Source organism: Dendrobates tinctorius, unplaced genomic scaffold, assembly GCF_039654945.1.
Source record: "Dendrobates tinctorius isolate UK_male_01 unplaced genomic scaffold, ASM3965494v1 ptg000003l, whole genome shotgun sequence".
Classification (NCBI taxonomy): domain Eukaryota; kingdom Metazoa; phylum Chordata; class Amphibia; order Anura; family Dendrobatidae; genus Dendrobates; species Dendrobates tinctorius.
In genome coordinates, this window is record NW_027361671.1 from 44,199,056 (window position 1) to 44,224,707 (window position 25,652).

Genomic DNA, 25,652 nt, shown 5'->3' on the forward strand with positions numbered 1-25,652 from the left:
ACTAAGGGGGCAGGGTTCAAAATGGAAAAATAAGCAATGCAAAATAGTATTTAAAAAAATCCACAACAAATGAGCCATAGTCATTACGTCAATTATTTCTATGTGCTAAACGGTGAAAATTTGCAACATGTCTGCTGTGTGCATCAGCCTCGATCGCCTGATTTGTTAAAATAGCACTCCAGATAAACGGTAGATACAGCGTAGCCTACGCTATTAAAAAAATAATTATGTAGAGGCTCTTGTATATACCTAGTATATACCTGTTTTTGTTACCATCTTGATCTTTCTTTTCCCGCTGATATGGTTCCTCTAGCGCAGGCTAAATTCACCATAATGGCTTTGCAGAGACGTGAAGTCCATTACATGGGCCTGGCTCTACTCTTGAGGACTATCTAATGGCAGCAGTGATAGACTAGTGAGATAGAACAGACGTTCTCTTGCTCACTTAAGGGCCTTTTTCACATAGCGAGATCGCTAGTGATATTGCTAAAGTGTCACCGATTTTGTGACGCAACAGCAATATCGCTAGCGATCTCACTTTGTGTGACACGTACCTCCGACCGGCCCCCCCGCTGGATATCTCTGATCTCGCTGGAATGTCCTGGGCCACTTTCTTCTTGTTGGCATCCCGCTGGCGCCGACTAGCGACGCATGGACGCAGGCGGAAGTAGTCATCATCGCTGCGGTGTGACAGGTAAGAGCGACCGCCGAGCATCGCTGGATCGTTGCTGCGTCACTGGTGAGATCTGCCTGTTTGGCAGCTCACTAGCGACCATTTAGCAATGCACCAGCGATCCTGACCGGGTCGTATTGTTGTCGGGATCGCTGGTGCATCGCTAAATGTAACGGGACCCATAAGGCCCTTTTACATTTAGCGATGCACCAGCGATCCGACCCGGTCAGGATCGCTGGTGCATCGCTAAATGATCACTAGTGAGCTGCCACACAGGCAGACCTCACAGCGATGCAGCAGCGACGCAGCGCACGATACTCACCCTTCACACACACCGATCCTGACGTCCTCCCTCCCACCTCCACACGAGAAATGGAGCTGGACATTCTCGCACGATCAGCGATGGACAGCGGGGGAGCCGGTCGGAGGTAAGTATCACACATAGCGATATCGCTAGCGATATAGCTATAGCGTCACAAAATCGGTGACGTTATAGCGATATCGCTAGTGATATCGCTATGTGTAAAACCCACTATAGTCTCAGTGTATTCCTAGGTAATCCAGCTCCTCCAACTCCTGCTGGGGATCAGTTTCTTCTTGTCAGATCTTACTTCAATCAGGTATGAATGGAGACAATCAGAATCTCATTAGAAACAATGAAAACTCAGCACTCACCATTTGCACTTGATGAGAGTCAGAGGAGTCATACTGAGCTGCTAGTCAAAGCAGGAATTAACCTATTGTATTACTGATCTGTTATAAAAAGGCAGAAATTATATGTTCATCTGCATGCTAAACCCAGAGACAAGGGATGAATCTGTCAAGAGTCTGAAAGAATTTAAATATGATAAGTTCCTTATGGTGGTTTCAATATGAACACATATTAGAAATTGACAGATTCAGAACAGTCATTGAAAATCATCACAATCGGGTACCAGTCCTTGCTCTATAGTGTACTTTCTCATTGTGCAGATAACAGATCAGTGGCAGGATTGGATCCATGTTACTAAGTGTGCTTCAACAGCAGGATCTGTTTACAGTAGAGATCCTGGCAATTTAACCCCCAAGATGTGGTGATCAATAGTGATTGTGGCATATAGGTGGTTAAGCACTCTACTACCCCCTATGATTTGAATGTAAGAGCAGAGTGGGACCCGTGGCAACCCTGGCTGGGTGCAGGACCTGCACTGATGTCAGCACAGCCTGTACAAGAAAGGGTTATTTAAAATTTTGGTAATTACAACACATAAAAAAGCACTCTGCCACTCCTGTGGTGAGCTATAACTCTCAGCATGCCATAGGATCTGCAGGACATGCTGGGAATTATAGTTCTCCCATGGGATCTTAAAGCAACAATCCAGTGTTATTTTTCAGTGCTGGAGTGGTGCTTTAAATATAAGCCTTGTGCCCCCATTATTATACTCACCCTCCAGCGTCTTCATATAATACGGTAGTTTACAGATACCACACTGGTCCCACAGCACCATCTTAAACCCATAGCTTCCAACATAATAAAAATACTATTATATATAATAACGCCAAGGATATAAGGAAGGATATAATGGAACTAGAGCGAGGGCCACAAAATTAATAAAGGGGATGGGGGAACTACAATATCAAGAGAAATTAGCAACATTAGGATTATTTAGTCTAGAAAAAAGACGACTGAGGGGCGATCTAATAACCATGTATAAGTATATAAGGAGACAATACCAATATCTCTCCGATTATACCAAGAAAGGTGACGGTCACAAGGGGGCATTCTCTGCGTCTGGAGGAGAGAAGGTTTTTCCACCAACATAGAAGAGGATTCTTTACTGTTAGGGCAGTGAGAATCTGGAATTCCGCATGAGGAGGTGGTGATGGTGAACTCAGTCGAGGGGTTCAAGAGAGGCCTGGATGTCTTCCTGGAGCGTAATAATATTGTACTTACAGTTATTAGGTTCTTTAGAAGGACGTAGATCTGGGGATTTATTCTGACGGAATATAGGCCGAACTGGAAGGACTAATGTCTTATTTCGACATTGCTTGCTAACTATGTTACTACATATAATAGTATGTTATTTGTGTTAAATATTTTACCACATTTTTTGCTTTAAATATTTTTTTCCCAATTTTCCACCTCTAAAACCTGGGTGTCTTATAGTCCGAAAAATACGGTAATTATTTATCTGGTCCAAACATTTAGACCCAGAAGTGGTTGTCCTAGTTGTGGACATCCCCTTTAATGGTGTTCCAGACTCTGTCGCCTTTCAGAAAATTTGGGCATATACTGACAGACCATGTGACATACATACAAGGTAATTGCTTGCACCAGAAATGTTTACAGGCTTCATAGAAAAAAGGGTGAATACATATGTACATTTCAATTTTTAGTTACATGATCCCAAAAATTTAATTTATGCTCTATATTTTTCCCTCTTCACTCACTTATAAGTATTTAGGTGCTAATGCATCACACACAAATTGGATTACAAAAATATTTAAACAAAGGTTATAATGAAACAAAATAGGTAAAAGGCCAAGAGGAGGTGGTGAAGACTTTCGCAAGCCACTGTATGCTCTGCAGTGAACAGTACAATTTAGAATGCAAAAATACAATGCTCAAATAGCTGGTTTTTTTGTCAATTTCTACCTCAAAAAGAAAATAAAACTTAGCATATAAATTGTATCAACGCCAAGAAATCCTATGTTGTCATGAAACTAGAGGAAAAAAAAAAAATTCTAAAAAAAAAACTTTTTAAAGAGAAAAGAGCTTGGTCTTGAAAGCTTTTAATGGCATATGCTCTGTAAACATACCGATCTACTAGTGAGAATCATCACCCGCCATAAGCAGTAGTACCCGCTGTATTGAAAGAGTTTAGCGATTCCAGAGGTTTTTGCCAGATTCATTAATTGTGACTTTTTAACAAGTCATAAAATTTGGTGCTATTTCACTGCAGTTCCTTACAGTTTTTGACTCAAAAAGTTGAAAAAGCAGTTTAAGTCATGAAGAAAGCCCATTTTTTATTCTGAGCCAAGTTAATAAGTTGCTTGTATTATTTTAATGAATTTGGCAACTAATACCACAAAATAAACGAGGACGATGACTTTATCTCCCCCCCCCCCCCAACAAACACCGATGCGATGATGAACGCCTGTGTGAGTTAAAGTTAACCATGTACCATTTACAGACACAGACGGACTGATTTGTCCTGAAGACTGCTACAGATACAATTAACCATATACAGCTATGGCAAAAATTAAGGGACCACTGCAAAATTTTCAGGTTGTCTCATTTTTCTCATTACAGGTATATTTTTGAGTAAAATGTAAATTGCTCTTTTATTCTACAAAATACCGACAACATGTCTCCGAATTTCCAAGCACTAAATTTTGTTTTTATTTTCAGAAAATGAAAAATGTTCAAAAGAACAAAAAAAAAAAAAAAAAGACAGTACTTGCAGACCTCAAATAATGCTAAGAAAACAAGTTCATAATCATTTAGAAACAACAATGCTAATGTTTTAACTCAGGAAGAGCTCAGAAATCAATATTTTGTTGAATAACCATGATTTTCAATCACAGCTTTAATACGTCTTGGCATGCTTTCCACCAGTCTTTCACAATGCTTTTGGATGACCTTATGCAACTCCTGGTACAAAAATGTAAGCAGGTCTTCTTTGATGGCTTGTGACTATCCATCTTCCTCTTGATTATATTCCAGAGGTTTTCAATGGGGTTCAGAGTTTACATGACTTGAGCCCTGCCTCTAGTAGCCTGTTATGAACTGTTCTTGCCGTGCACTTCATTCAGCTGCCATTTGCCATTCCTTTTGTAGGTCACTTGATGTCATCCTGCGGTTGCTAAGTGATATTCGAATAAGATGAAGTCATCCTGGTCAGTGGAGAGTTGTTTTCGCCCTCTGCCGGTCTGTAGCTTTGTTGTCCCCAATCAATGTCTGCTGCTTGACCTTATTGTAATGGACTGACATCTTAGAAATTTTAACGCTCACTGCATCCCTCTGCTAGTAAAGCCAGAATTGAGCCCTTCTTTTCCTCACTCAAGACTTTTCTTTTCAACTCCTTTGGCATGTCTAAAAGTTATTTTTTCATTCCTATTACTTTTGGGATATTTATAGCACTTGTATTGCCATCCAGCTTGTCCTATTGCACAAGGATTGTTCACATCACAGCAAGGTTTTTTATACTTTCCTTTGTTACATAAGGTTCAGGTGATCACCTAATCAGAAGCACATTAAGTAGAATGAGGTGTGCTCTGGTTGGAATTCAACTGACACTGGAATGAAATGGCTGTCAATCATGTTGAGAAGCTGATTTTTAAAAAACTGTGCAGTGGCCTCTTCATTTTTGCCAGAGCTGTACTACACAAGTCCTTGCCTTTTTTACAACTGTCTATCCAGCCTGAATTTTATTGAGAAATCACTTTAACTTCTGATTTCATATTGAATTTCATTTCAATATAGAGAAAAACATTCACAAGTAAACTCAAATTTGTGTCATTCTTGCTAGATGCTAAAAAAAGGAGGAGCTTACAAAAACTAATATTTAGCAACAAATAAAAACATTATAGCTTTATCAAAACAGATAAGGAATTTATCAGCTAACAAGAGAAGGAACACTTACTCAACCTGGAAGCAAAACTCAGAGTTTTCATCTTCTAGACTGCTGCTATTGCTCTGAACCTCCTGCTCTTCTTTTCCAGGCAAAGTCTCCCAACTCTCATCACTCGAGGAATGGTCTTTATCACGAGAGAAATAGGAAGGTAAACAAGTAGACCATTCCCCATCACTGCAATAGGAGCTGAAAAAGAGTTTTAGCATCTTTAACTTTTTACATGTCAATGGTTTGATCAACCCTTTCCCATTTTATTAATTATAAATTGGTGGACAATTGGTTGCAAAACAAAATTGGAACTCAATATTTGTACATTTTTACATCGTAGAATAAATGCCAATTTAATTACATATTAAAAGTGTGTGTGGGCAAGCATTGCTAAATATATTATAGATGTGGCTCACTATAGATAACATAAAAATATTACATTGAGTTTTCCCATCACACCAAGGCCCACATTCACTTTAAATCGATTGTTCGGCCTATAGTGATCTCTCCATGGGCCCCCATAGACAGGGAACATTTGGCTGAGCACTCCTGTGTTCTCCAAGACAAAACATATTATATGAATCCCAAATAAATACCATTAAAGGGAACCAGGCACCCCCCCAGGGCGTTTTTAACTAAAAGAGCCACCTTCAGCAGCACTAAGGCTGAATTCTGTTAAGGTGGCTCTTCTGTTTCTGATCCCCATTATCGCCAAAAAATAGACTTTTATAAATAGCTCCTCATACCTGCATTCTGTCACAGAGGTATGGAGTGTCCCTCAACCCCCCTCTATAGCATCCCTGCACTGCCTCCTTTTGTATTTGCGGTTACATGTTGCCGGGCGCCTGCGCTGTAACAACAGTTCTCGGGCATGCGCAGTGCGCGCTGCCCGGGAACTGACATCAGGCTATCGCTCCTGAGTGTTGCTTCATAACACACTGCGGGGCGGGATCTGGAGACACAGAAACACGCAGGCGCCATAGCTTGATGGCAGTTCTCGTGCAGCGCGCACTGCGCATGCTCGAGAACTGTTGTCACAGCGCAGGCGCCTGACATGTAACAGCAAATACAAAATAAGGAGGCTGTGCAGGGACGCTGCAGAGGGGGTTTGATAGACAGCTGGGAGGCAGCTTGACAGAGGGACACTCCATACCTCTGTGACAGAATGCAGGTATGAGGAGCTATTTATAAAAGTCTATATTTTGGCATTAATGGGGGTCAGAAAAAGAAGAGCCAAAAACGTCCTGGGGGTGACAGGTTCCTTTTAACCTAAAAAACCAAACTTGTCCACAAAAAAAAAAAAAGAAAACCCAAAAAAAACAAGCTCTAATATGACTACGTTGACTGAATAAACAGCTATAGCTCTAGAAAAGGATTTCCTAAAGTTATGACTGTTTTCCTAGAAAAAAAAAGGCAGAAGAAAAAAAAAAAAAATATCTAGTGTCTTTATTGAAGGGGTAATTTATGTTAAATACACATAACATACCTATCATCATCCTTTGGGCAATCGGAAAGCTTCATCCCATAGACTTGAAAGTCATCCCAGAACGTGTCATCCACCAGAGACTTCTCTTCTTGCAGAGTTATACATTCCTTATTACTGCCTTTCTTCCTAACACTTTCCACGTTTGTGGCTTTGGATTCTTTACTGCTGTGAGTCTTTCCCTCCTTGCTGTTCTTTTCGACCTTCACTTGTGTTTCTCGGGTTCCTCTTCTAGAGCTTTTCCCCTCCTTTCTAGTTTCTTCTGAGATCAATTGGTCTTTCTTGGAAGAACCTGCATGGACCGGTTTTCTTATTTTCGGTCTGACAACGGGTTCGTTAGTTTGGTCAGATTTATTGCCGCCTGTACTCAGGTCACAATTATCCACTAAACTACTCTTAATGGCCAGCTCGGGGCCATCTTGCTTTTGTGGCCTATCACACATATTCATGTTAATTCCGGTAGCTTCATCCTCAGACACGGAGCTTGCTGACAAACTCCATGGTGTTGTGCACATATCCATGTTATCATAATTGGCTAAGGAAGAACACTTTACCTGAGATAAACTGTCTTTATGACATTTACGATTTAGGATAGAAATATTTGTCATTTCACTGGAGGCTTCTTTTAAGAAATTTGGGAGTATGCAATCTACAGATTTTGTTTGTCTTCCAGTTTCCTGATTTACAAATCTATCATCATATAAGCCAACATTGTCCTCCCCTTCACTGCTGTCTGGCTCGAAAGAGTCAATATTCACAAATGAAACCGCATTTTGGGAGGAGGGTTGCGGATGATCCACTGCAGCGTGCTTGACAAGGGTTTTTCTGCTTTTTGTGCAGTCGGTGCTATTGTCTAAAGTCTGACATCTTAGTATATGCTCTGACATTGGAAATGGGGAAATACTGTTTTGTTTAGCTTCAGTAAACACAGTCAAGCTATCATTAGCATCCAATGTTCTGAGATCTTTCGCCAAATCAGCGGTTAAAACACTGCCAGAGTTGAAGAGTGAGGAGTCATGGTTTTCCTTTGAAACTGAACAGAAAATTGTTTAAATGAGACTGGGAATTTGCACAAAAGAAGACATAAGCTCGTACAAAGACATGTCACAATGTTGGTGTAAATATTAGGCAACCCATTAAGAAAAAAAAAAAAAAAAGGAGAAAAGTGAAATAATAATTTGAAAAAAGTAGACTTTAAAAGGGGCTTCCCACTAAATCAGTACTAGTGACCTACTCTAAGAATGGCCAATAATTATTAGAGGGGTAGGAAGCCAACACCAGACACTTGCACCAATGACCTGCTAGCAGCCTCAGCAGAGGCTGAATGTATACAGTGTGAAGAAGCAGAACACCACCGCGCAGTCTCACTGTTTAGCCGCTGCTGCCGGCACTGCACATTAGCTCCATAAGTATTTAAGTACGGTTTAATCCCTTTGAGCTGGTCAAAACATCTTTTTACAGCAGTAACTTATCGGTTTCATTTTGATGCATGCATTATTATTATTTTTTTTATTAACCCCTTAGTGACAGAGCCAAATTTGGTACTTAATGACCAAGCCAATTTTTTCAATTCTGACCAGTCACTTTATGAGGTTATAGCTTTAGAAAGCTTCAACGTATCCTACTGATTCTGAGAATGTTTTTTCTGTGACATCTTGTACTTCATGTTAGTGGTAAAGTTTCTTCGATATAACTTTCCATTTTTTCTCATAAATAAATGCAATTTGGCAAAATTTAGAAAATGTAATAATTTTCACACTTTTAATTTTTGTACCCTTAAAAAACTTTAAAAATTTTGTACCCAAAATATTTAATAATTAAACATTTCCTACATATCAACTTTACATCAGCACAATTTTGGAAACAATTTTTTTTTTTTTTTTTTTTGTTAGGACGTTATATAAAAGAGTTAAAAGTTGACCAGCGATTTCTCATTTTTCCAACAAAATTTACAAAACCATTTTCTTTACGGACCACCTCACATTTGAAGCAAGTTTGGGGGTCAATATAACAGAAAATACCCAAAAGTGACATCATTCTTAAAACTGCACCCCTCAAGGTGTTCAAAACCACATTCAAGAAGTTTATTAACCTTTCAGGAGCTTCATGAGAACTAAAGCAATGCGGAAGGATAAAATGAACATTTTACTTTTTTGACCAAAAAAAAAAAAAAATTTACTTTAGAATCAATTTTTTTTTATTTTCACAACGGTATCAGGAGAGAATGGACCACAAAATTTGTTGTGCAATTTCTCCTGAGTACGCCGATACCCCATACAGTGAGGAAAAAAGTATTTAGTCAGCCTCTAATTTTGCAAGTTCTCCCACTTAAAAAGAGGAGAGAAGCCTGTAAATGACATCATAGCTAGACCACAACTATGAGAGTCAAAATGAGAAAACAAATCACATTGTCTGATTTGACAAGATTTATTTTGCAAATTATGGTGGAAAATAAGTATTTGGTCACCTAAAAACATGCAAGATTTCTGGCTTTCACAGACCTGTAAATTCTCCTTTAAGAGGCTCCTCTGTCCTCCAGTCATTACCTGTAGTAGTGGCACCTGTTTGAACTTGTTATCAGTATAAAAGACACCTGGCCACAATCTCAAACAGTCACACTCCAAACTCCACTATGGTGAAGACCAAAGAGCTGTTGAAGGACACCAGAAACAAAATCGTAGCCCTGCACCAGGCTTGGAAGACTGAATCTGCAATAGGCAAGCAGCTTGGTGGGATGAAATGAACTGTGGGAACAATAATAAAACGGAAGACATACAAGACCACGGATAATCTCCCTCGATCTGGGGGGCTCCACGCAAGATCTCACACCCTATGGTGTCAAAATGATCACAAGAAAGGGGAGCAAAAATCCCAGAACCACACGGGGGGGGGGGGGGGACCTGGTGAATGACCTGCATAAAGCTGGGACCACAGTAACAAAGGCTACCATAAGTAACACACTACGCCGCCAGGGACTCAGATCCTGCAGTGCCAGACGTGTCCCCCTGCTTAAGCCAGTACATATCCGGGCCCGTCTGAAGTTTCCTAGAGAGCATTTGGATTATCCAGAAGAGTATTGGGAGAATGTCATATGGTCTGATGAAACCAAAGTAGAACTGTTTGGTAGAAACAAAACTCGCCATGTTTGGAGGAGACAGAAAGCCGAGTTGCATTCAAAGAACACCATAACTACTGTGAAGCATAGGGGTGACAACATCATGCTTTGGGGCTGTTTCTCTGCAGAGGGACCAGGACGACTGATCCGTGTACATGAACGAATTGAAGGTGCCATGTATCGGGAGATTTGGAGTGCAAACCACCTTTCATCTTCAGCAAGCACTGAAGATGAAATGTGGATGGGTCTTTCAGCATGATAATGATCCGTAGCACACCGCCAGGACAATGAAGGAGTGGTTTGTAAGAAGCATATGAAGGTCCTAGAGTGGCTTAGTCAGTCTCCAGATCTCAACCCCACAGAAAACTTTGAGGGATTTGAAAGTCCATGTTGGCCAGTGACAGGCCCAAAACATCACTGCTCTAGAGGAGATCTGCATGGAGGAATGGGCTAACATACCACCAACAGTGTGTGCCAACCTTGTCAAGACTTACAGAAAACTTCTGTCATTGCCAACAAAGGATATATAACAAAATATTGAGATGAACTTTTGTTAATGATCAAATACTTATTTTCCACCATAATTTGCAAAATAAATCTTGCCAGATCAGACAAGGTGATTTTCTGGATTTGTGTTCTCATTTTGACTCTCATAGTTGTGGTTTACCTATGATGTCAAAAACTTGCACAATTGGTGGCTAACAAAATACTTTTTTTTCCCCCAGTGTAGGTGGGGGAAAGCAACTGTTCGGGTGCATAGCAGGGCTCAGAATGGAGGGAGCACCATTTGACTTTTTGAACACAAAATTGGTTGGAATCAATGGTGGCGCCATGTCACATTTTCAGACCCCCTGATGTACCTAAACAGTGAAATCCCCCAATTTTAACTACACCCCTAACCCCATGCCCAACATACATTTTTTTATTTTTACCTATCTAAGGGGGTGTTAAAGTGGGGTTTGATTTACTATCGTTGTCGGGATCGCTGGAGAGTCGCTATGTGTAACGGTACCCTACGTTTAATCAACTTGTGACTGATGGGACTAGTCTGAGCTTTCTCTGCAATCAGGGCTTGTTGCAGGTAAACAAGGGTTGCAAACAACCAGTGTGCACGGCGGGGGCATGCAGACTCACTTTGTAAAGTGCACTAAAGCCCCCCGTCTCACATAGAGAGATTGCTGTTGCATCACCGATTTTGTGACGCAACAGCGATCTCGCTACGACGATCGGGCCCCTGCTGCGATCTTGCTGATCGTGTTCGAATGTCCTGGGCCATTTTTTGATCGCTGGTGTCCCGCTGGCCAGCATGCATCGCTGTGTTTGACAGGGACAACGAAGAAAGACCTCAATACTACAGGTCTGAGAGACAGGGTCCCAACGACCGTCATATCGTTCCATATCATTGCTGCATCGCTGTTGGGATCTGACATCTCACCAGCAACCTCGTAGCGACGCACCAGCGATCCCTACCAGGTTGCATCGTTGTGGGGAACGCTGGTGCGTCGCCAAGTGTGACGGTACCCTAAGCCTCGTGTCCACACCCAGGTCACCTAGCACCCTAATCAGCATATGTGACGCAACTGCAGTGTCTGTGGAATGGAATCAGCGATTATAATAAAGGTGTGCCATTTACAAAGTCTATGTCCCCTGCAAGGCTATGTGCTTAGTTTAGGCTGACAGACTATACAAAACAAACTTTGCAATCTTGCAATTTTCACAATGGCCACCGGGGCCATTTTAGATTCATACTTTTGTGTAATTTCAGGAAGAGCTTTCTTCACTTTCAATATCATCAGAGGCAGGATTACAAATGACATGCAACACCTAACCACAGCTGATAACACAGAATCCACTAATCACATCAGGAGAGGTCACCTTTAATCCACATCCCCCCTGCCTTCACAATGACTTTTGAAAATCCTCATTACATGCCTAAATACAGTCAGTCTATTGCTGCCATTGCACATATGGATTTCCTGAAGAAAAAAACAAAACAAATTAAAAAAAAAAAAAAAAAAAAAAGTAAAAATAGCCCAAGTGGCTAGTGTGGAGATTACCACATTTTTATTTTACACCCAGAGATTGTGATATATATTATTAAAAACAATATTAAATTAAAAAAAAATGCATTAAACACAAAATCTAATGTAAACAATAGCGAGTGTGTTTGGCCCATAATGCCCCTCTGCCAAACATCGCCCCCAACCCGGACAGGCCCACCATCGCACTTTCATTGGATGCCAATACAGTCAAAAACAAATGATTAAAGAGGGAGCAGTCAGCTGACGATCCCTAATCCATCCTCTGCGTCTGACATCTCAGCGCAGCGGGTGTGATGACATCCCTACAATGTGCCCACTGTGCCAAGCACAGCAGAGGTTCAGAGAACTCGCTGCAGAGACCAGAGAAGCGGGGTATTGGGGAGAGGCAAGTATTATTTTCTTTGTAATGTGGGCCTATTATACTGCATGTAAGACTACGTGGGGCCATTACACTGTGTGGAAGGCAATGCAGGGCTCATTATACTTTATAGGGCCTGTGATAAAACACTCCGGGATCGGCTTTGCTGGGGTCAAAGATCACGTGCGTTCAGCATGAAACTCAGGCGCAGAGCTGGGATTCGGGTGTAACTGACCCTGGGTCAGGTTTATTAACGGTGAAAGCAATGCAAAAGGAAATAAAACATAAAACAAATCCTTGCCTGTCCGGCACTAACTAAACAATGGACAACCTAACTACCAACTGGCGGGCTTCTCCCGTCCAGCCAAAACACAGTTGCAGTGGGCACTGCTTCCACTCACGTGTGTGTCTCTCACACAGACAGGCTCTCTGTGTTCCCAGGCTGAGACACTCACAACACCACCTGGCATCCTTTTATATCCACCTCCCATTATTCATTAGCAAGCAGGTGCGATACTGACCAGACTAGGCCACATAGGAAAGGAATCTGGGCGAGATATACCTGCCCTCATCCACTATTCCCACATGATTCTCACATATCCCCCCCTCTGCTCAGACCACTCCGGTCGAGCAATGACACCCGCCAAACAGTGCACTCGGGACAGGGCATCTGCATTTCCCATCTGTACCCCTGGGCGGTGCTCCACCGTAAAAGTGTAGGCCTGCAGGGCAAGGAACCACCGGGTCACCCGGCTATTCCGTTCCTTGTTCAAGTGCATCCACTTGAGAGGGGCATGGTCAGTGATCAGCCTGAACTTTCGGCCCACCAGGTAATATTTGAGGGCCTCTAGAGCCCACTTAATGGCGAGGCACTCTTTTTCTACGACTGCATACTTTTGCTCGTGTTTATTCAGCTTCCTGCTGAGATAGAGGTCTGGGTGTTCCACTCCGTCCCTCACTTGTGAGAGTACGGCCCTGATACCGGTATCCGAGGCATCCGTTTGTACTACAAACTCGCTGCGGAAGTCCGGAGTCACCAGTACGGGCTGAGAGCAAAGTGCCCGTTTTAGGCTATGGAAGGCTTCTTCAGCCGCTAAACTCCATTTAATCATGACGGAGTCTTTCCCTTTTGTAAGATCCGTCAGGGGGGTAGCGATGGCTGCAAAATTGGGTATGAACCGGCGATAATAGCCGGCGATCCCCAGGAAGGCTTGCACCTGCTTCTTGTTGACAGGTTGTGGCCAGTCCTGAACCGCCTGAATCTTATCAACCTGGGGTTTAACAACACCCCTCCCAATTACATACCCCAAATACCGGGCTTCTTCTAGCCCGATGTGACATTTCTTGGGGTTCGCGGTGAGACCTGCCTCCCACAGGTCGTCAATCACAGCTTGTACTTTCTGGAGATGAGTCTCCCAGTCCAAGCTGTAAATGACAATGTCGTCCAAATAGGCCGAAGCGTACTGCCTATGTGGCCTCAGGACTCGATCCATCAGTCTCTGGAAAGTCGCCGGTGCTCCGTGCAGTCCAAACGGCATATACACATACTGAAATAGACCTTCTGGGGTAGCAAATGCCGTCTTTTCTCTGGCAGCCTCCGCCAGAGGGATCTGCCAATACCCCTTTGTTAGGTCTAGGGTCGTAATATACAGGGCTTTTCCTAACCGATCTATTAACTCGTCGACCTGGGGCATAGGGTAGGCATCAAATTTTGAGACCGCATTCAGTTTCCTGAAGTCATTGCAGAACCGGATGGTGCCGTTCGGTTTAGGAATTAGCACAATCGGGCTGGACCAAGCACTGTGCAATTCCTCAATGACACCTAACTCTAACATTGCCTTCACTTCTCGGGAAACGGCTTCACGGCGCGCTTCCGGGATTCGGTAGGGCTTTACGTGAACTGTGACACCAGGTTCCGTTACGATGTCGTGTTTCATTAGCGTAGTCTGCCCAGGTTTTTCCGAGAAAAACTTTTGGTTGTGAAGTAGAAACTGCCTGACCTCAGTCTTTTGCCGCTCCGAGAGAGTCTCTGCAACCCGTTCCTCCGGTACGGTATGAGAGCAGACGGGACGGGCCAGCTCCGCTGACAAGGCAGACTGATCTTTCCAGGGTTTTATCAGATTTACATGATAAATCTGTTCAGGTTTCCGTTTACCTGCCTGGTATACTTTGTAGTTTACTTCACCAACTCTTTCCTTAATCTCAAAGGGGCCCTGCCACTTTGCCAGGAACTTACTGTCCACCGTGGGGACCAGGATCAACACCCTATCTCCGGGTGCAAACGTACGGATCTTGGCGCCCCTATCAGAGATTCTTTTTTGGGCTCCTTGAGCCTGCATCATGTGTTCTTTGACGATAGGCATAACAGCCGCAATACGGTCCTGCATTTGTGTGACGTGATCTATCACTGTTTTAAACGGAGTGACCTGACCCTCCCAGGTTTCTTTTGCAACGTCTAACAGTCCACAAGGACATCGGGCGTACAATAACTCGAAAGGCGAGAATCCCGTGGAAGACTGGGGTACTTCCCTGATGGCAAAAAGCAAATATGGAAGTAAATAGTCCCAGTTCTTCCCATCCTTGTCTATCACCTTTCTCAACATCTGCTTCAGAGCTTTATTGAACCGTTCGACCAACCCGTCTGTTTGAGGGTGATACACGGATGTGCGTAACGGTTCGATTTGTAACAATCGGCAGAGCTCCTTCATTACCCTGGACATAAAGGGGGTCCCATGGTCGGTGAGTATCTGTTTTGGTATACCGACCCGACTAAACACATGCACCAGTTCCTTGGCAATAGTCTTGGTGACCGTGTTACGCAAAGGGATGGCCTCCGGGTAACGAGTGGCATAATCCAAGATGACCAGGATATGTTGGTGTCCACGTGCAGACCGTGGAAGGGGCCCAACTAAATACATCCCAATCCTCTCAAACGGGACTTCAATAATAGGTAGGGGTACCAAAGGGCTACAGAACCGGGGCTTAGGTGCAGAGGCTTGGCAGTCAGGACAAGACTCACAATATACACGAATATCGTGATGCATGCCTGGCCAAACAAAACAGTGTAATATCCTTTCGGTGGTTTTCTGGACTCCCAGGTGACCTCCCATCACATGTCCGTGGGCCAGGTCCAGCACCTGCCGCCGGTAGGGTTTTGGCATGACTAATAGTTGCACCGTATCTTCTCCCTTTTTCTCTATCTGATAGAGTAAATCATTCTCCAGAACCATGTAAGGATATGCCAGCCTAGAGCCAGGTTCTACGGGTACCCCATTTATCACTTTTACATTTGTCCTAGCCTGAGAAAGGGTAGGATCCTTTATTTGCTCGCTTTGGAAGTCATCTTTCTGAACTTCCAAATCCGGCAAACGGGGAAGTGGACGGCTGTCGGCCTCCTCCTCTTCCCCGGTGTCCTCCGTATCACCCGCCATGACTGAAAACGGGAACTGCAAGTCATTTCCCGCAGACTCTTCCCCCGAGTCTTCCGGGGAGACCTCTTCCAGAGGTTCGAGACCCACACGCGCCCTGGGAGAAGAATCATGTACACTATTACCCGAGGGCATCAACTGATTCTCCCACAATTGCCAGAAGTGGGGAAAATCCCGGCCCAGGATAACATCATGCAATAACGCCGGGACGAGTCCCACTTTATGTTGCACAGACCCATAGGAAGTAGCAATGCATACGACCGTGGTGAGGTACGAACAGGTGTCTCCATGCACACACGTTACAGAAAATTTGTCTGATGGTCCAGTCGGGGCTGACACCAGACTGGCCTTCACCAGAGTCACCACACTTCCCGAGTCTAACAATGCCACCACATTTTTGCCATCAACAGTTAAATCACACAAGTGTTTTTCCACATCCTTTTGACCGGCATTCACACTCACTACCCGTGCAACCATAGACATGCGGTTTTTAGAGTCTGTGACGTCGCACTGCATGGGTTCAGTAGTGACCGGACAGTTCGCAGCAATATGTCCCATCTCTTGGCAGCGGAAACACCTAACGGGCCCCTTGCTTAGACCATAGTTCGTTACTCTCGGCCTCGCAGTGCGGGCAGTCCCGTTTTCCTCCCCCACTGTCTTAGGGATTTTTCCATCTCCCCTACTCCCTGGAACAGTCTTACCGGTTCCACGTGGAGATGATGAAGAACGAGGTGGGGTAGCGTCGTCTCGGAGTCCTTCCGCCACGGAGTAACGTTCAACCAGATCCACCAGTTGATCTGCCGTCGTAGGATTTCCATGGCTTACCCACTTCCTCAGGGCTGGCGGTAGAGCTCTCAGGTACTTGTCCATGTCCAAGCCATAATACGCCTTTTGGGCCTCACCGGAAAGAAACGGGGCAATCAGGCCGGCCCATCGTGCCTTCGGCCACTTTTCTCGCACCGCCGTCCATTCAAACGTGGTCAGGTATGCCTCGACGTCATCTTCGGTCGTCATCTTCTGCCAGTACCGACTCACGTGAATCACTCTCGACTCTGCTTCCAGGTTAACCTCAGGTAAGCTTGCCAGGCGCTGCGCCACCTGCTGGAGAAGCGAACGATCGGTAGCTGTCATGTCCACCAACTCCTTCAGCTGGGCCATCATCACCCGATTAGCTTCTTGCTGGACGGCGGTGGACTGTACCAGCGCTTTCACCACGTCCTCCATGCTCATGCTTGCAACGTGATGCCCGCGTTCTCCACCACAATGTGATAAAACACTCCGGGATCGGCTTTGCTGGGGTCAAAGGTCACGTGCGTTCAGCATGAAACTCAGGCGCAGAGCTGGGATTCGGGTGTAACTAAACCCTGGGTCAGGTTTATTAACGGTGAAAGCAATGCAAAAGGAAATAAAACATAAAACAAATCCTTGCCTGTCTGGCACTAACTAAACAATGGACAAACTAACTACCAACTGCCGGGCTTCTCCCGTCCAGCCAAACCACAGTTGCAGTGGGCACTGCTTTCACTCACGTGTGTCTCTCACACAGACAGGCTCTCTGTGTTCCCAGGCTGAGACACTCACACAACCACCTGGCATCCTTTTATATCCACCTCCCATTATTCATTAGCAAGCAGGTGCGATACTGACCAGACTAGGCCACATAGGAAAGGAATCTGGGAGAGATATACCTGCCTTCATCCACTATTCCCACATGATTCTCACAGGCCATTATACCACATGGAAGGCAAAGCCCATTGTTATGTATGGAGGACTATGTGGGGCCATTGTACTGTATGGAGGATTATGTGGGGCCATTATACTGTATGGAAGGCAATAAAGGGGCGATTGTACTGTATGGAAGGCAATGAAGGGGTCATTGTATTGTATGGAGGACTATGTGGGGCATTACACTGTATTGAAGGCCATGAAGGGCCCATTATACTGTATGAAGGACTATGTAGGGCCATTACACTGTATGGAAGGCAATATAGGGGCCATTGTACTGTATTGAGGACTATGTGGGGCCATTACACTGTACGGAAGATATACTGTGTGGAAGGCAAGGAAAGGGCCAATATAGTGTATGGAGGACTATGTGAGGTCATTACACTGTATGGTAGGCAATGCAAGGCCTATTATATTGTATGACGGACTAAATGGGGCCATTGCACTGTATGGAAGGCAAAGGGGGGGGCATTCTACTGTATAGAGGATTGTATGGAGCCCATTATACTGTGTGGAAGGCTGGGTGAGGATCACAGTTGGGCAATCATACTGTGATAGGGTCACCATACCGTGCGTGAGGGCACTGTGGAGAAATTCACAGGGAGGGCATCATATTTTTATAATGTGTATTATTCAAGGCTCTTTATCCTTACATATTATTCCAGTGTGCCCCATTTTTGATATTTCATTCCAAGATCTAGTAATGAAAATGTACTTTGTCGTGGGACAACCACATGAGTTTGTTTTCATAGCAAAAGGCTCATTGTTGTACTTGACAAGAAAAAAAAAACTTCCTCTATTGTAGCCTTTCTTTTGTTTTTAAACAAATATCAAGGTTGACTCGTGACTTTGTACAAGTTTTTAATTTAGTCTCTCTGTGTATTTGAGTTTGACATCCCTGCTCTGGACTTATGCTACTCAATGTTTGGAATGTTTTATAAATGGATTGAGTTTGCTAAATATAATTAGGCCAACTCTTTCCTCTTTTTGTGGGGTCTGCTGTAGTTCCCTTTTAAGCTTCATAAATGTTGTTAGAATGAATTGATGCCAAATTAATCTATATGCATAATTCTAAACCAGCAATAGCCCTCAGTGGATTCATCATTTTCGTACATCTGCCAAAATTAAAATTACAGGACAAAAGCAGGCAGAGCAATAGAAAAGTTCATATTTTTCAATATAAAAAAAGTTAAACTTTCTGTAATTCCACACTTTTACAAGAAGTGAGAAGTTCAATTTTATGCCCTTTCAGGCAGTCAGCCTTTTGAAGTGCAAGCTCATATTCCCAGGTGAGTTAATGTCAGTCAAGGCAAGTATTCGTCATCTGTACATTTACAATCCTGTCACTATCAGCAATTCTTTCTGCAGGAGAATAAAATCTAATATTTAAACGACATGGCTTTCACAAGCGTTACTTTCCCCTTTGAAATGCATCAGATAATAAAAGTCATTGAGGACTCTCAGGGAGGAATCATCTAAGCCACTAGTCTTTCATCTGGATGGAAACATGAATACAATCTTTGACATGTTCACTTTCATCATAAACTAGTTATAAAAAAATTATAAGAACACAAAACACTCAACCTCTGGAAAATAGTCTAAATACAAAAGTATTATGTGCGGTAAACAAAGGTCAGGTAACATCTCATGTCTCTTTTTCATCTATCTGTGCAGAAACTAACTAATAAAGGACCCTTGTCGCATTAGGTAAAAGTTGGCCCAACCAACCGCTTTTGGCAGACTCAGCCAACGATCTCATGTATGGAGCCTCCGGCTGTTCCATGGTAGATTATATTTTGGGTGGTTGTAAATTAATCGCAGGCAGATGAACCACTTCCAGATTATTCTAGCAGCAATTTACTCCTCTCTCCATAGAGAACAAAAGAACGCTTGGCCGAGTCAGAAGAACTATATGTTGGCCAAACAGTCACTCAGGTAACAGTTATCTAATGTGCATGGCCTGGTCAAGACAAATGCCTCCAGAGTTGTAACCATTAAGACAGTAAGGCTGTGTGCACACGCTGCGGATTCCGCTGCGTTTCCGCAGCGGTTTTGGCTGCTGCGGACACGCAGCAGTTTTAGCTGCGGTGTACAGTACCATTCATTTGAATGGGAAAAAAAAAAAAACGCTGTGCCGACGCTGCGGAAAAAACCGCGCGGATTTGCTGCGGTTTTGAATCCGCAGAAAGAATTGCATGTCAATTCTTTCTGCGGAAACCGCTGCGGGTTCCTATCTCCACCATTGTGGAGATAGTTAATCCGCAGGACCAAACCGCAGGCAAAACCGCAGATAATCCGCAGGTCTTTGGACCTGCGGATTATCTGCGGTTTTTGCAAAATCCGTGCGGATTAATCCGCAGCGGAATCCGCAGCGTGTGCACACAGCCTAACAGAGCTAAAAGAAAGGTCGGATTGCACAGAGCAAACATCTACAGTACAACAGAGTTTTTAAAACTCCAGTCTTCAAGAAAGACTACATCTTTTGCACCAAATTCTTCAAAATGGTGAATGTGGTTCTTTAATTTTTTTTTTAACTGCTCTTTTTTGCTTTTAAACCAGCTTTTTAAAACTAGCAAAAATTTACAAATCCTTTAAAAATACGCCAAATTGAGAATTCCTCCAGAAACCTTACTCTGGGGGGGAAGAACTTGAGAGAGATGCACAAATAAAAATAAAATGCGACATTTGGGAAAAGTTGCATTTTATGCATCTGCCTAAATCATCTGGAAAGCAAAGAAAAGGAAGTGCACATAAAAATAGGGCAATACAGGCTGGTAAAAGGATAGGTGTAATAAATGGTAGCGCCAGTGGCTGTAGGAAAAGGTTCTTTCAGAGATATAATGGCAAAAATGGAAGCTAGCAAATTTAGGTGGATTGCGCTCTGGGAATGAATAGCCTGGGATTCCAAACTGGTTATTAATAATAAAGACAGTTTTGGAATCCCAAGGCTCTCCATTCGCATAGCACAGCCCACCTAAAACGTGCCAGCTTCCATTTTTGCCATTAAGTCATCTAGAATAACCAGAATTGTTGAAGAAAAAAAATATAGATTGAAAAAAAAAAACTGTTGCAAAAAGTATAGGGAATAAGGCACAAATACTAAAGCTACTAATAAGGAGCATATTATTCCAGAAAAGTGGTGAAACAGCAATGATGAATGGGGGCCTCAATATTTCCAATGTTGACTTGTATTTTTCAAAACTTCTTCAGTTTGTGCTGGCATGCTGGATATCAGCATCTGGGTCAAATCCTGATTGAGGAGAACCCATTTTTGCCTAATCAGTCATTAGAGTTTATCAAAATTTCTGTGTTTATGATTGTTCACCCACTTTTTTGAGGATTATACAGAGGTTCGAAAAGATCTGGAGAGTTTCCTGGTCAGAGACTTAAAACGTCAATGTTCACTGAGCCACTTAGTTATCACTTTTTCCTTGTGAAAGATCGCACCATCACGCTGGGAAAAGCATTGCTCATCACCAGATTGCCCCTGGATGGTTAGGAAAAGGTTCTCCTGGAGGATGTTTAGATACCATTCTTTATTCATGGTAACATTCTTAGGCAAAATTGTGGGTGAGCCCACTCTCTTGGATGAAAAATAACCCTACACATGAATGGTCTCCGGATGATTTACTGTTGGCATGACAATTTGGTAGCGCTTACCTTTTCCTCTCTGTACAATCATTCTTTCAGATGCCACAAATAATCTGAAGAGGGTGTCATCATGGAAAATAACTTTACTCTAGTACTCGGCAGTCCAATCCCTACACTTCTTGCAAAATGGCAGTCTGTCCTTGATGTTTTTATAGGACAGAATTGGTTTTCTTTGCTGCCCGTCTTGATCCCAGGTCAGCCTACATGATCGCTGGTGAGCTGCCAAACAGGCAGCTTCACCAGCGATCAGCACCAGCGACGACGAGCGCGTCGCTGTGTACCTTAGATACCAGCATGCTCGTGCAGGGAGCTGGTAACCAAGGTAAACAGCGGGTTTCTAAGAGCCGCGCTGCGCTTAGAAACCCGCTGTTTACCTTGGATACGAGCTGGGAGCTCGCTGATCGCTGCTCTCCCGCCTGCCACATGCAGCGATGCGTGCTGGCCAGCGGGAGACCAACGATCAAAAAAAAGTCCAGGGCATTCGAGCACGATCAGGGATACCCGGCAGGGGACCCGGTAGCTGATAGGTGTCACACACAGCGATGTTGCTGGTTTTGTGACGCAACAGCGATCTCACTTGTGACTCAGCAGCGATCTCACTATCGAGATCGCTGTGTGTGACGGGGGCTTAAGAGTTTGTACTTTATACTCAATTTGCAAGATTACCAGCCTTATGGTTTCCACCTGGCCTGGGGGTGATGTCTTGCTCAGAAGCTTGGTCAGTCAGCTTCAAAGCAGCAATTACAAGCTGAATGTCAAAGTGCTTGCCAGAGCTGTGGACTGTGTTCTATAGACCTACCACAGAGATACAAGACAAGAGAGGTGGCTGGTAACATAGCAATCGAGCCGTAAACAAAATTAAAATCCCTTTGTTTTTGAGACCAGGGGATTTTTATTAGCAACTAATTTAGCAGTTTGCTTTGTTTTTACAAGCACTTTGCAATTTTGCCCATTTATGCTGTTAGGAACACATTAATGACGAACAGTGGATGAAAACCACCATAAACTACCGTACTTGAAAAATACCAATGCCACTGACCCAAAAATAAGAAAAAAAAAATCAGCACTAGAAAAAAAAAAAAACTATGTTAGCAGTGCATTTAGTACTGATATTTTTCTACTAAATATGCTTTATACCGGAGGTATGGTCTATAATCATCCGATTCTTGGGATCCATGGGCTTTTATAGAGGAACAACCATAAGGTCTACATAGCAAGTTTTTGCTCTTATTTAACGCCCACTGATTATGTTTTTGTACCCCTTTTTAAATCCAACATACAGTATGCAAAGATATGGGCCTTTTTAGTTAATGGTCTTTCAACGGGGAATTGCTCACACAATAATAAGGAAGACAGGTGTTAAATACACACCCCTAGGGAATCCTGCGAGACATACCTCCTTGTAAAGACCATAAAAAAACAACACTAGCTACAAAGGATCATATCTCTGGCACCACATGTTGGATTTAAAAAAGATTACACAACAAATTCTTATGGAAGCAAGAGGAAAAAAAGCAAAACACTAGCGACTTGACCTGGTGACAGGACCTCTAAGTGACTTCACACAAAATTATTTTTTTCTCACATAAAACACTCTTCTGGGAATCCGCCCTATTATAACAAACAGGTCATTAAAACTGCAAACTAATAAATGAAGACACTAAAAAACAATTTGCATTGCCAACAATTAGATCACAATGCACAAACAACAAAGAATAACATATCACACACTTAAATCCTTCTCTATTTGCACGCTGTCCAACTCCAAGCCCTCGATTTCTCTCCCCTGGTGCGATGAAGTTCGATGTGGGCTTTCCAAAGCGGGTCGAAAGCTGATATAAGCATGTCTTCTTCCATATCGCCTCCCTGTGACTGACTGATAGCCACCTGATGGTTTAGGCCAGGAAGATTTACAGGATTCCTGACCCATTCCTGCAAAGAAATCACTATATTATCAAGCATATCTGTATGTAGAGAAAAACTGATACAACTAATGGGCGCGTAGAATTTTTTTCCTTATACCATCTTTTTAGGCTATGTGCACACGCTGCGGATTCACAGGCGGATTTGTATCTGCGGATCCGCAGGTAAAATGACCTGCGATTTTACCTGCGGATTGGCCTGTGGTTTTCCCCTGCGGTTTGCCACCTGGACAATGGAATAGGTGGCAAACCGCAGCGGAATCCGCAGAAAGAATTGACATGTCAATTCTATCTGCAGATTCAAAACCGCAGCTTTTCCACAGTTGAAAATCCGCAGCATGTGCACAGCAGAATGTACATCACAGACTTACACTGTACTGTACATTGTCTGCAGAACTGCTGCGGATCCGCAGAGGCCAAATCCGCAGCGTGTGCCATAGCGTTCAACCACAAACCCGCTAAACCCGTAGCTCAGGAGCCCTCAGAGGGGAGGGCCTGGAAGTGCTTATTGCAGTGAGCCAAGAGCACTTGACCACTGAGTCAGCCATCAGAGGACCTGGCAGTACAGGCATGCAATTGAGTAAAAATTTGCTTTCATCATGGTGCGGACGATAAAACCACACACATGGAGGTTCGCATTCCAGGTTTCCCAACTAGAGAACAAAGATCAATGCCTAATTATGGCAACGGATTTGACAGATTAACCCCTTCACTCTTGGGTGACTTTCCATGCGCCATATTTTTTTTTCAGTCCACATAGCATTATGAGGACTTTTTTTGAGGGATAAGTTGTACTTTTAAATAACATCATTAATTTTAATCGTTATGGACTGGAAAGCTGTAAAAAAAAAAATTCCAAATGCATTGAAATTGCAAAAAAATGCAAATTTCACAATTCTTTTTTTCTTGGGGTGGGGTCATTTACCACGTTGACTACATTGTAAAACAGACCTGGTAATTAATAATATGATCAACGGAAAAAAAACTTAAGTGTTGAAAAAAAGATTCGGAAACTTGCAAAATAATAAAGACAAAAAACTTGCTTGTGTCGCGATTTTCCGAGACCCAAAATGCTTTTATCATTTTTAGGGATCTGGGTCTGTGTGAGGGCTTATTTTTTGCACCCTGAGCCGATGTTTTACTGATACCATTTTGGGGTAGATATGAGGTTTTGATTGGCTCTTATTGCATTATATTGTAATGTTGCAGTAGCATAAAAGAAAAAAAAAAAAGTTTAACATTTTTTTCCCCTACACCATTTATTGAACAGGTTCATTTATTATATATTTTGATAAATTGCACATTCACGAACGTAGCAATACCAAATGTGTATTTTTATTTTTTTCTATTTTTAATGATGCAAAAGCGGTGGTCATTTGAACTTTTAACTTTTTTTTCATATTTAAAAAAAAAAAATATATATATGTTTATGTAAATTCAATAACACATCATACATTTAGATTGCAAAAAATCAAACAGGTAGCATGGAGGAACATCCAAAGACAGGTAGCAAGGTAACCCATAAACTTTAGACAGAGTAATGAGAACCCGATATAGAAACATGAAAACGCCCAATGGCTAAATCTGCATGAATACTAGATAAAAAGAAAGTGCTTGTGCCAAACTAAATAAGGTGCCAGAAATAAAGGGGGTTTTACACATAGCGATATCGCTATTACGTCACCGATTTTGTGACGTTATAGCGATATTGCTATGTGTGATACTTACCTCCGACCGGCTCCCCCGCTGTCCATCGCTGATCGCGCGAGAATGTCCGGCTCCATTTCTCGTCGTCAGCTTCCTGCTGTGACGACGAGCGAAGTGTGGAGGCGGGCGGGAGGACGTCAGGATCGCTGTGTGTGAAAGGTGAGTATCGTGCGCTGCGTCGCTGCTGCATCGCTGTGAGATCTGCCTGTGTGACAGCTCACTAGCGATCATTTAGCGATGCACCAGCGATCCTGACCGGGTCGGATCGCTCGTGCATCGCCAAATGTAAAGGGGCCTTAAGTGTCCAAGTGAATCCTGCATATGTCAACATAAGTAATTATGCACGACCCCTAATGAATCACTGAAATGTAAACTGCCACTTACCATGTCAAATATAACATGGAGTGCCCTGCTGATCCCCGATACACACGTTTTGCCACGGCTTTCTCAAGGGGAGGTGCCTAACTAATATCTAGTATTCATGCAGATTTAGGCTGTGTGCTCACGATGCGATTTTTAAGCGTTTTTGCTGTGATTTTTGGCGCGAAAACGCTGCAAAAACGTTTAAAAATCGTGTACAGACCGCCCCCCATGCATTCCTATGGCATTCCGCACATGCTGTGCTAATGCTGCGCTTTTTTCCGTGGCGGAATCGCAGAGCGGAAAAAAAAAAAAAAAATTGCAGCATGATCATTCTTTTGTGTGGAATCGCAAAGAATTGCCGCGATTCCGCACCCATAGGAATGCATGAGAATCGCTTACTTCCCGCATGTGGCTATGCCCGAAGTTAAGCGTCTCATGTGCGGTTGGTACCCACGGTGTGGAGGAGAGGAGACTGTCCTCCAGGCCCTGGGTACCATACCCCTGAAAAAAAAAAAAAAAAAAAAAAAAAAAAAAAAAAAAAAAAAAAAAAAATCGGGGTATATTTACCTTCCGACGTCCCG

General features: G+C 43.2%; 1 protein-coding gene across 2 annotated transcripts in view; it reads right to left on the reverse strand.

The window, feature by feature from the left end:
* Positions 1-25,652, reverse strand: part of PJA2 (praja ring finger ubiquitin ligase 2) — a 64,139-nt gene that overhangs the window by 15,931 nt on the left and 22,556 nt on the right. The window contains exons 2-4 of one of the 2 annotated variants that reach the window (XM_073549015.1): positions 22,811-23,011; positions 6,764-7,793; positions 5,299-5,475 (exon numbers count right to left, since the gene is read on the reverse strand). In XM_073549015.1, coding sequence (XP_073405116.1) covers positions 5,299-5,475; positions 6,764-7,793; positions 22,811-23,009 — 1,406 coding nt within the window. In that variant the 5' untranslated portion in view covers positions 23,010-23,011. The remainder of the gene's footprint in view (positions 1-5,298; positions 5,476-6,763; positions 7,794-22,810; positions 23,012-25,652) is intronic. The other variant, XM_073549094.1, reaches the window with a different exon arrangement.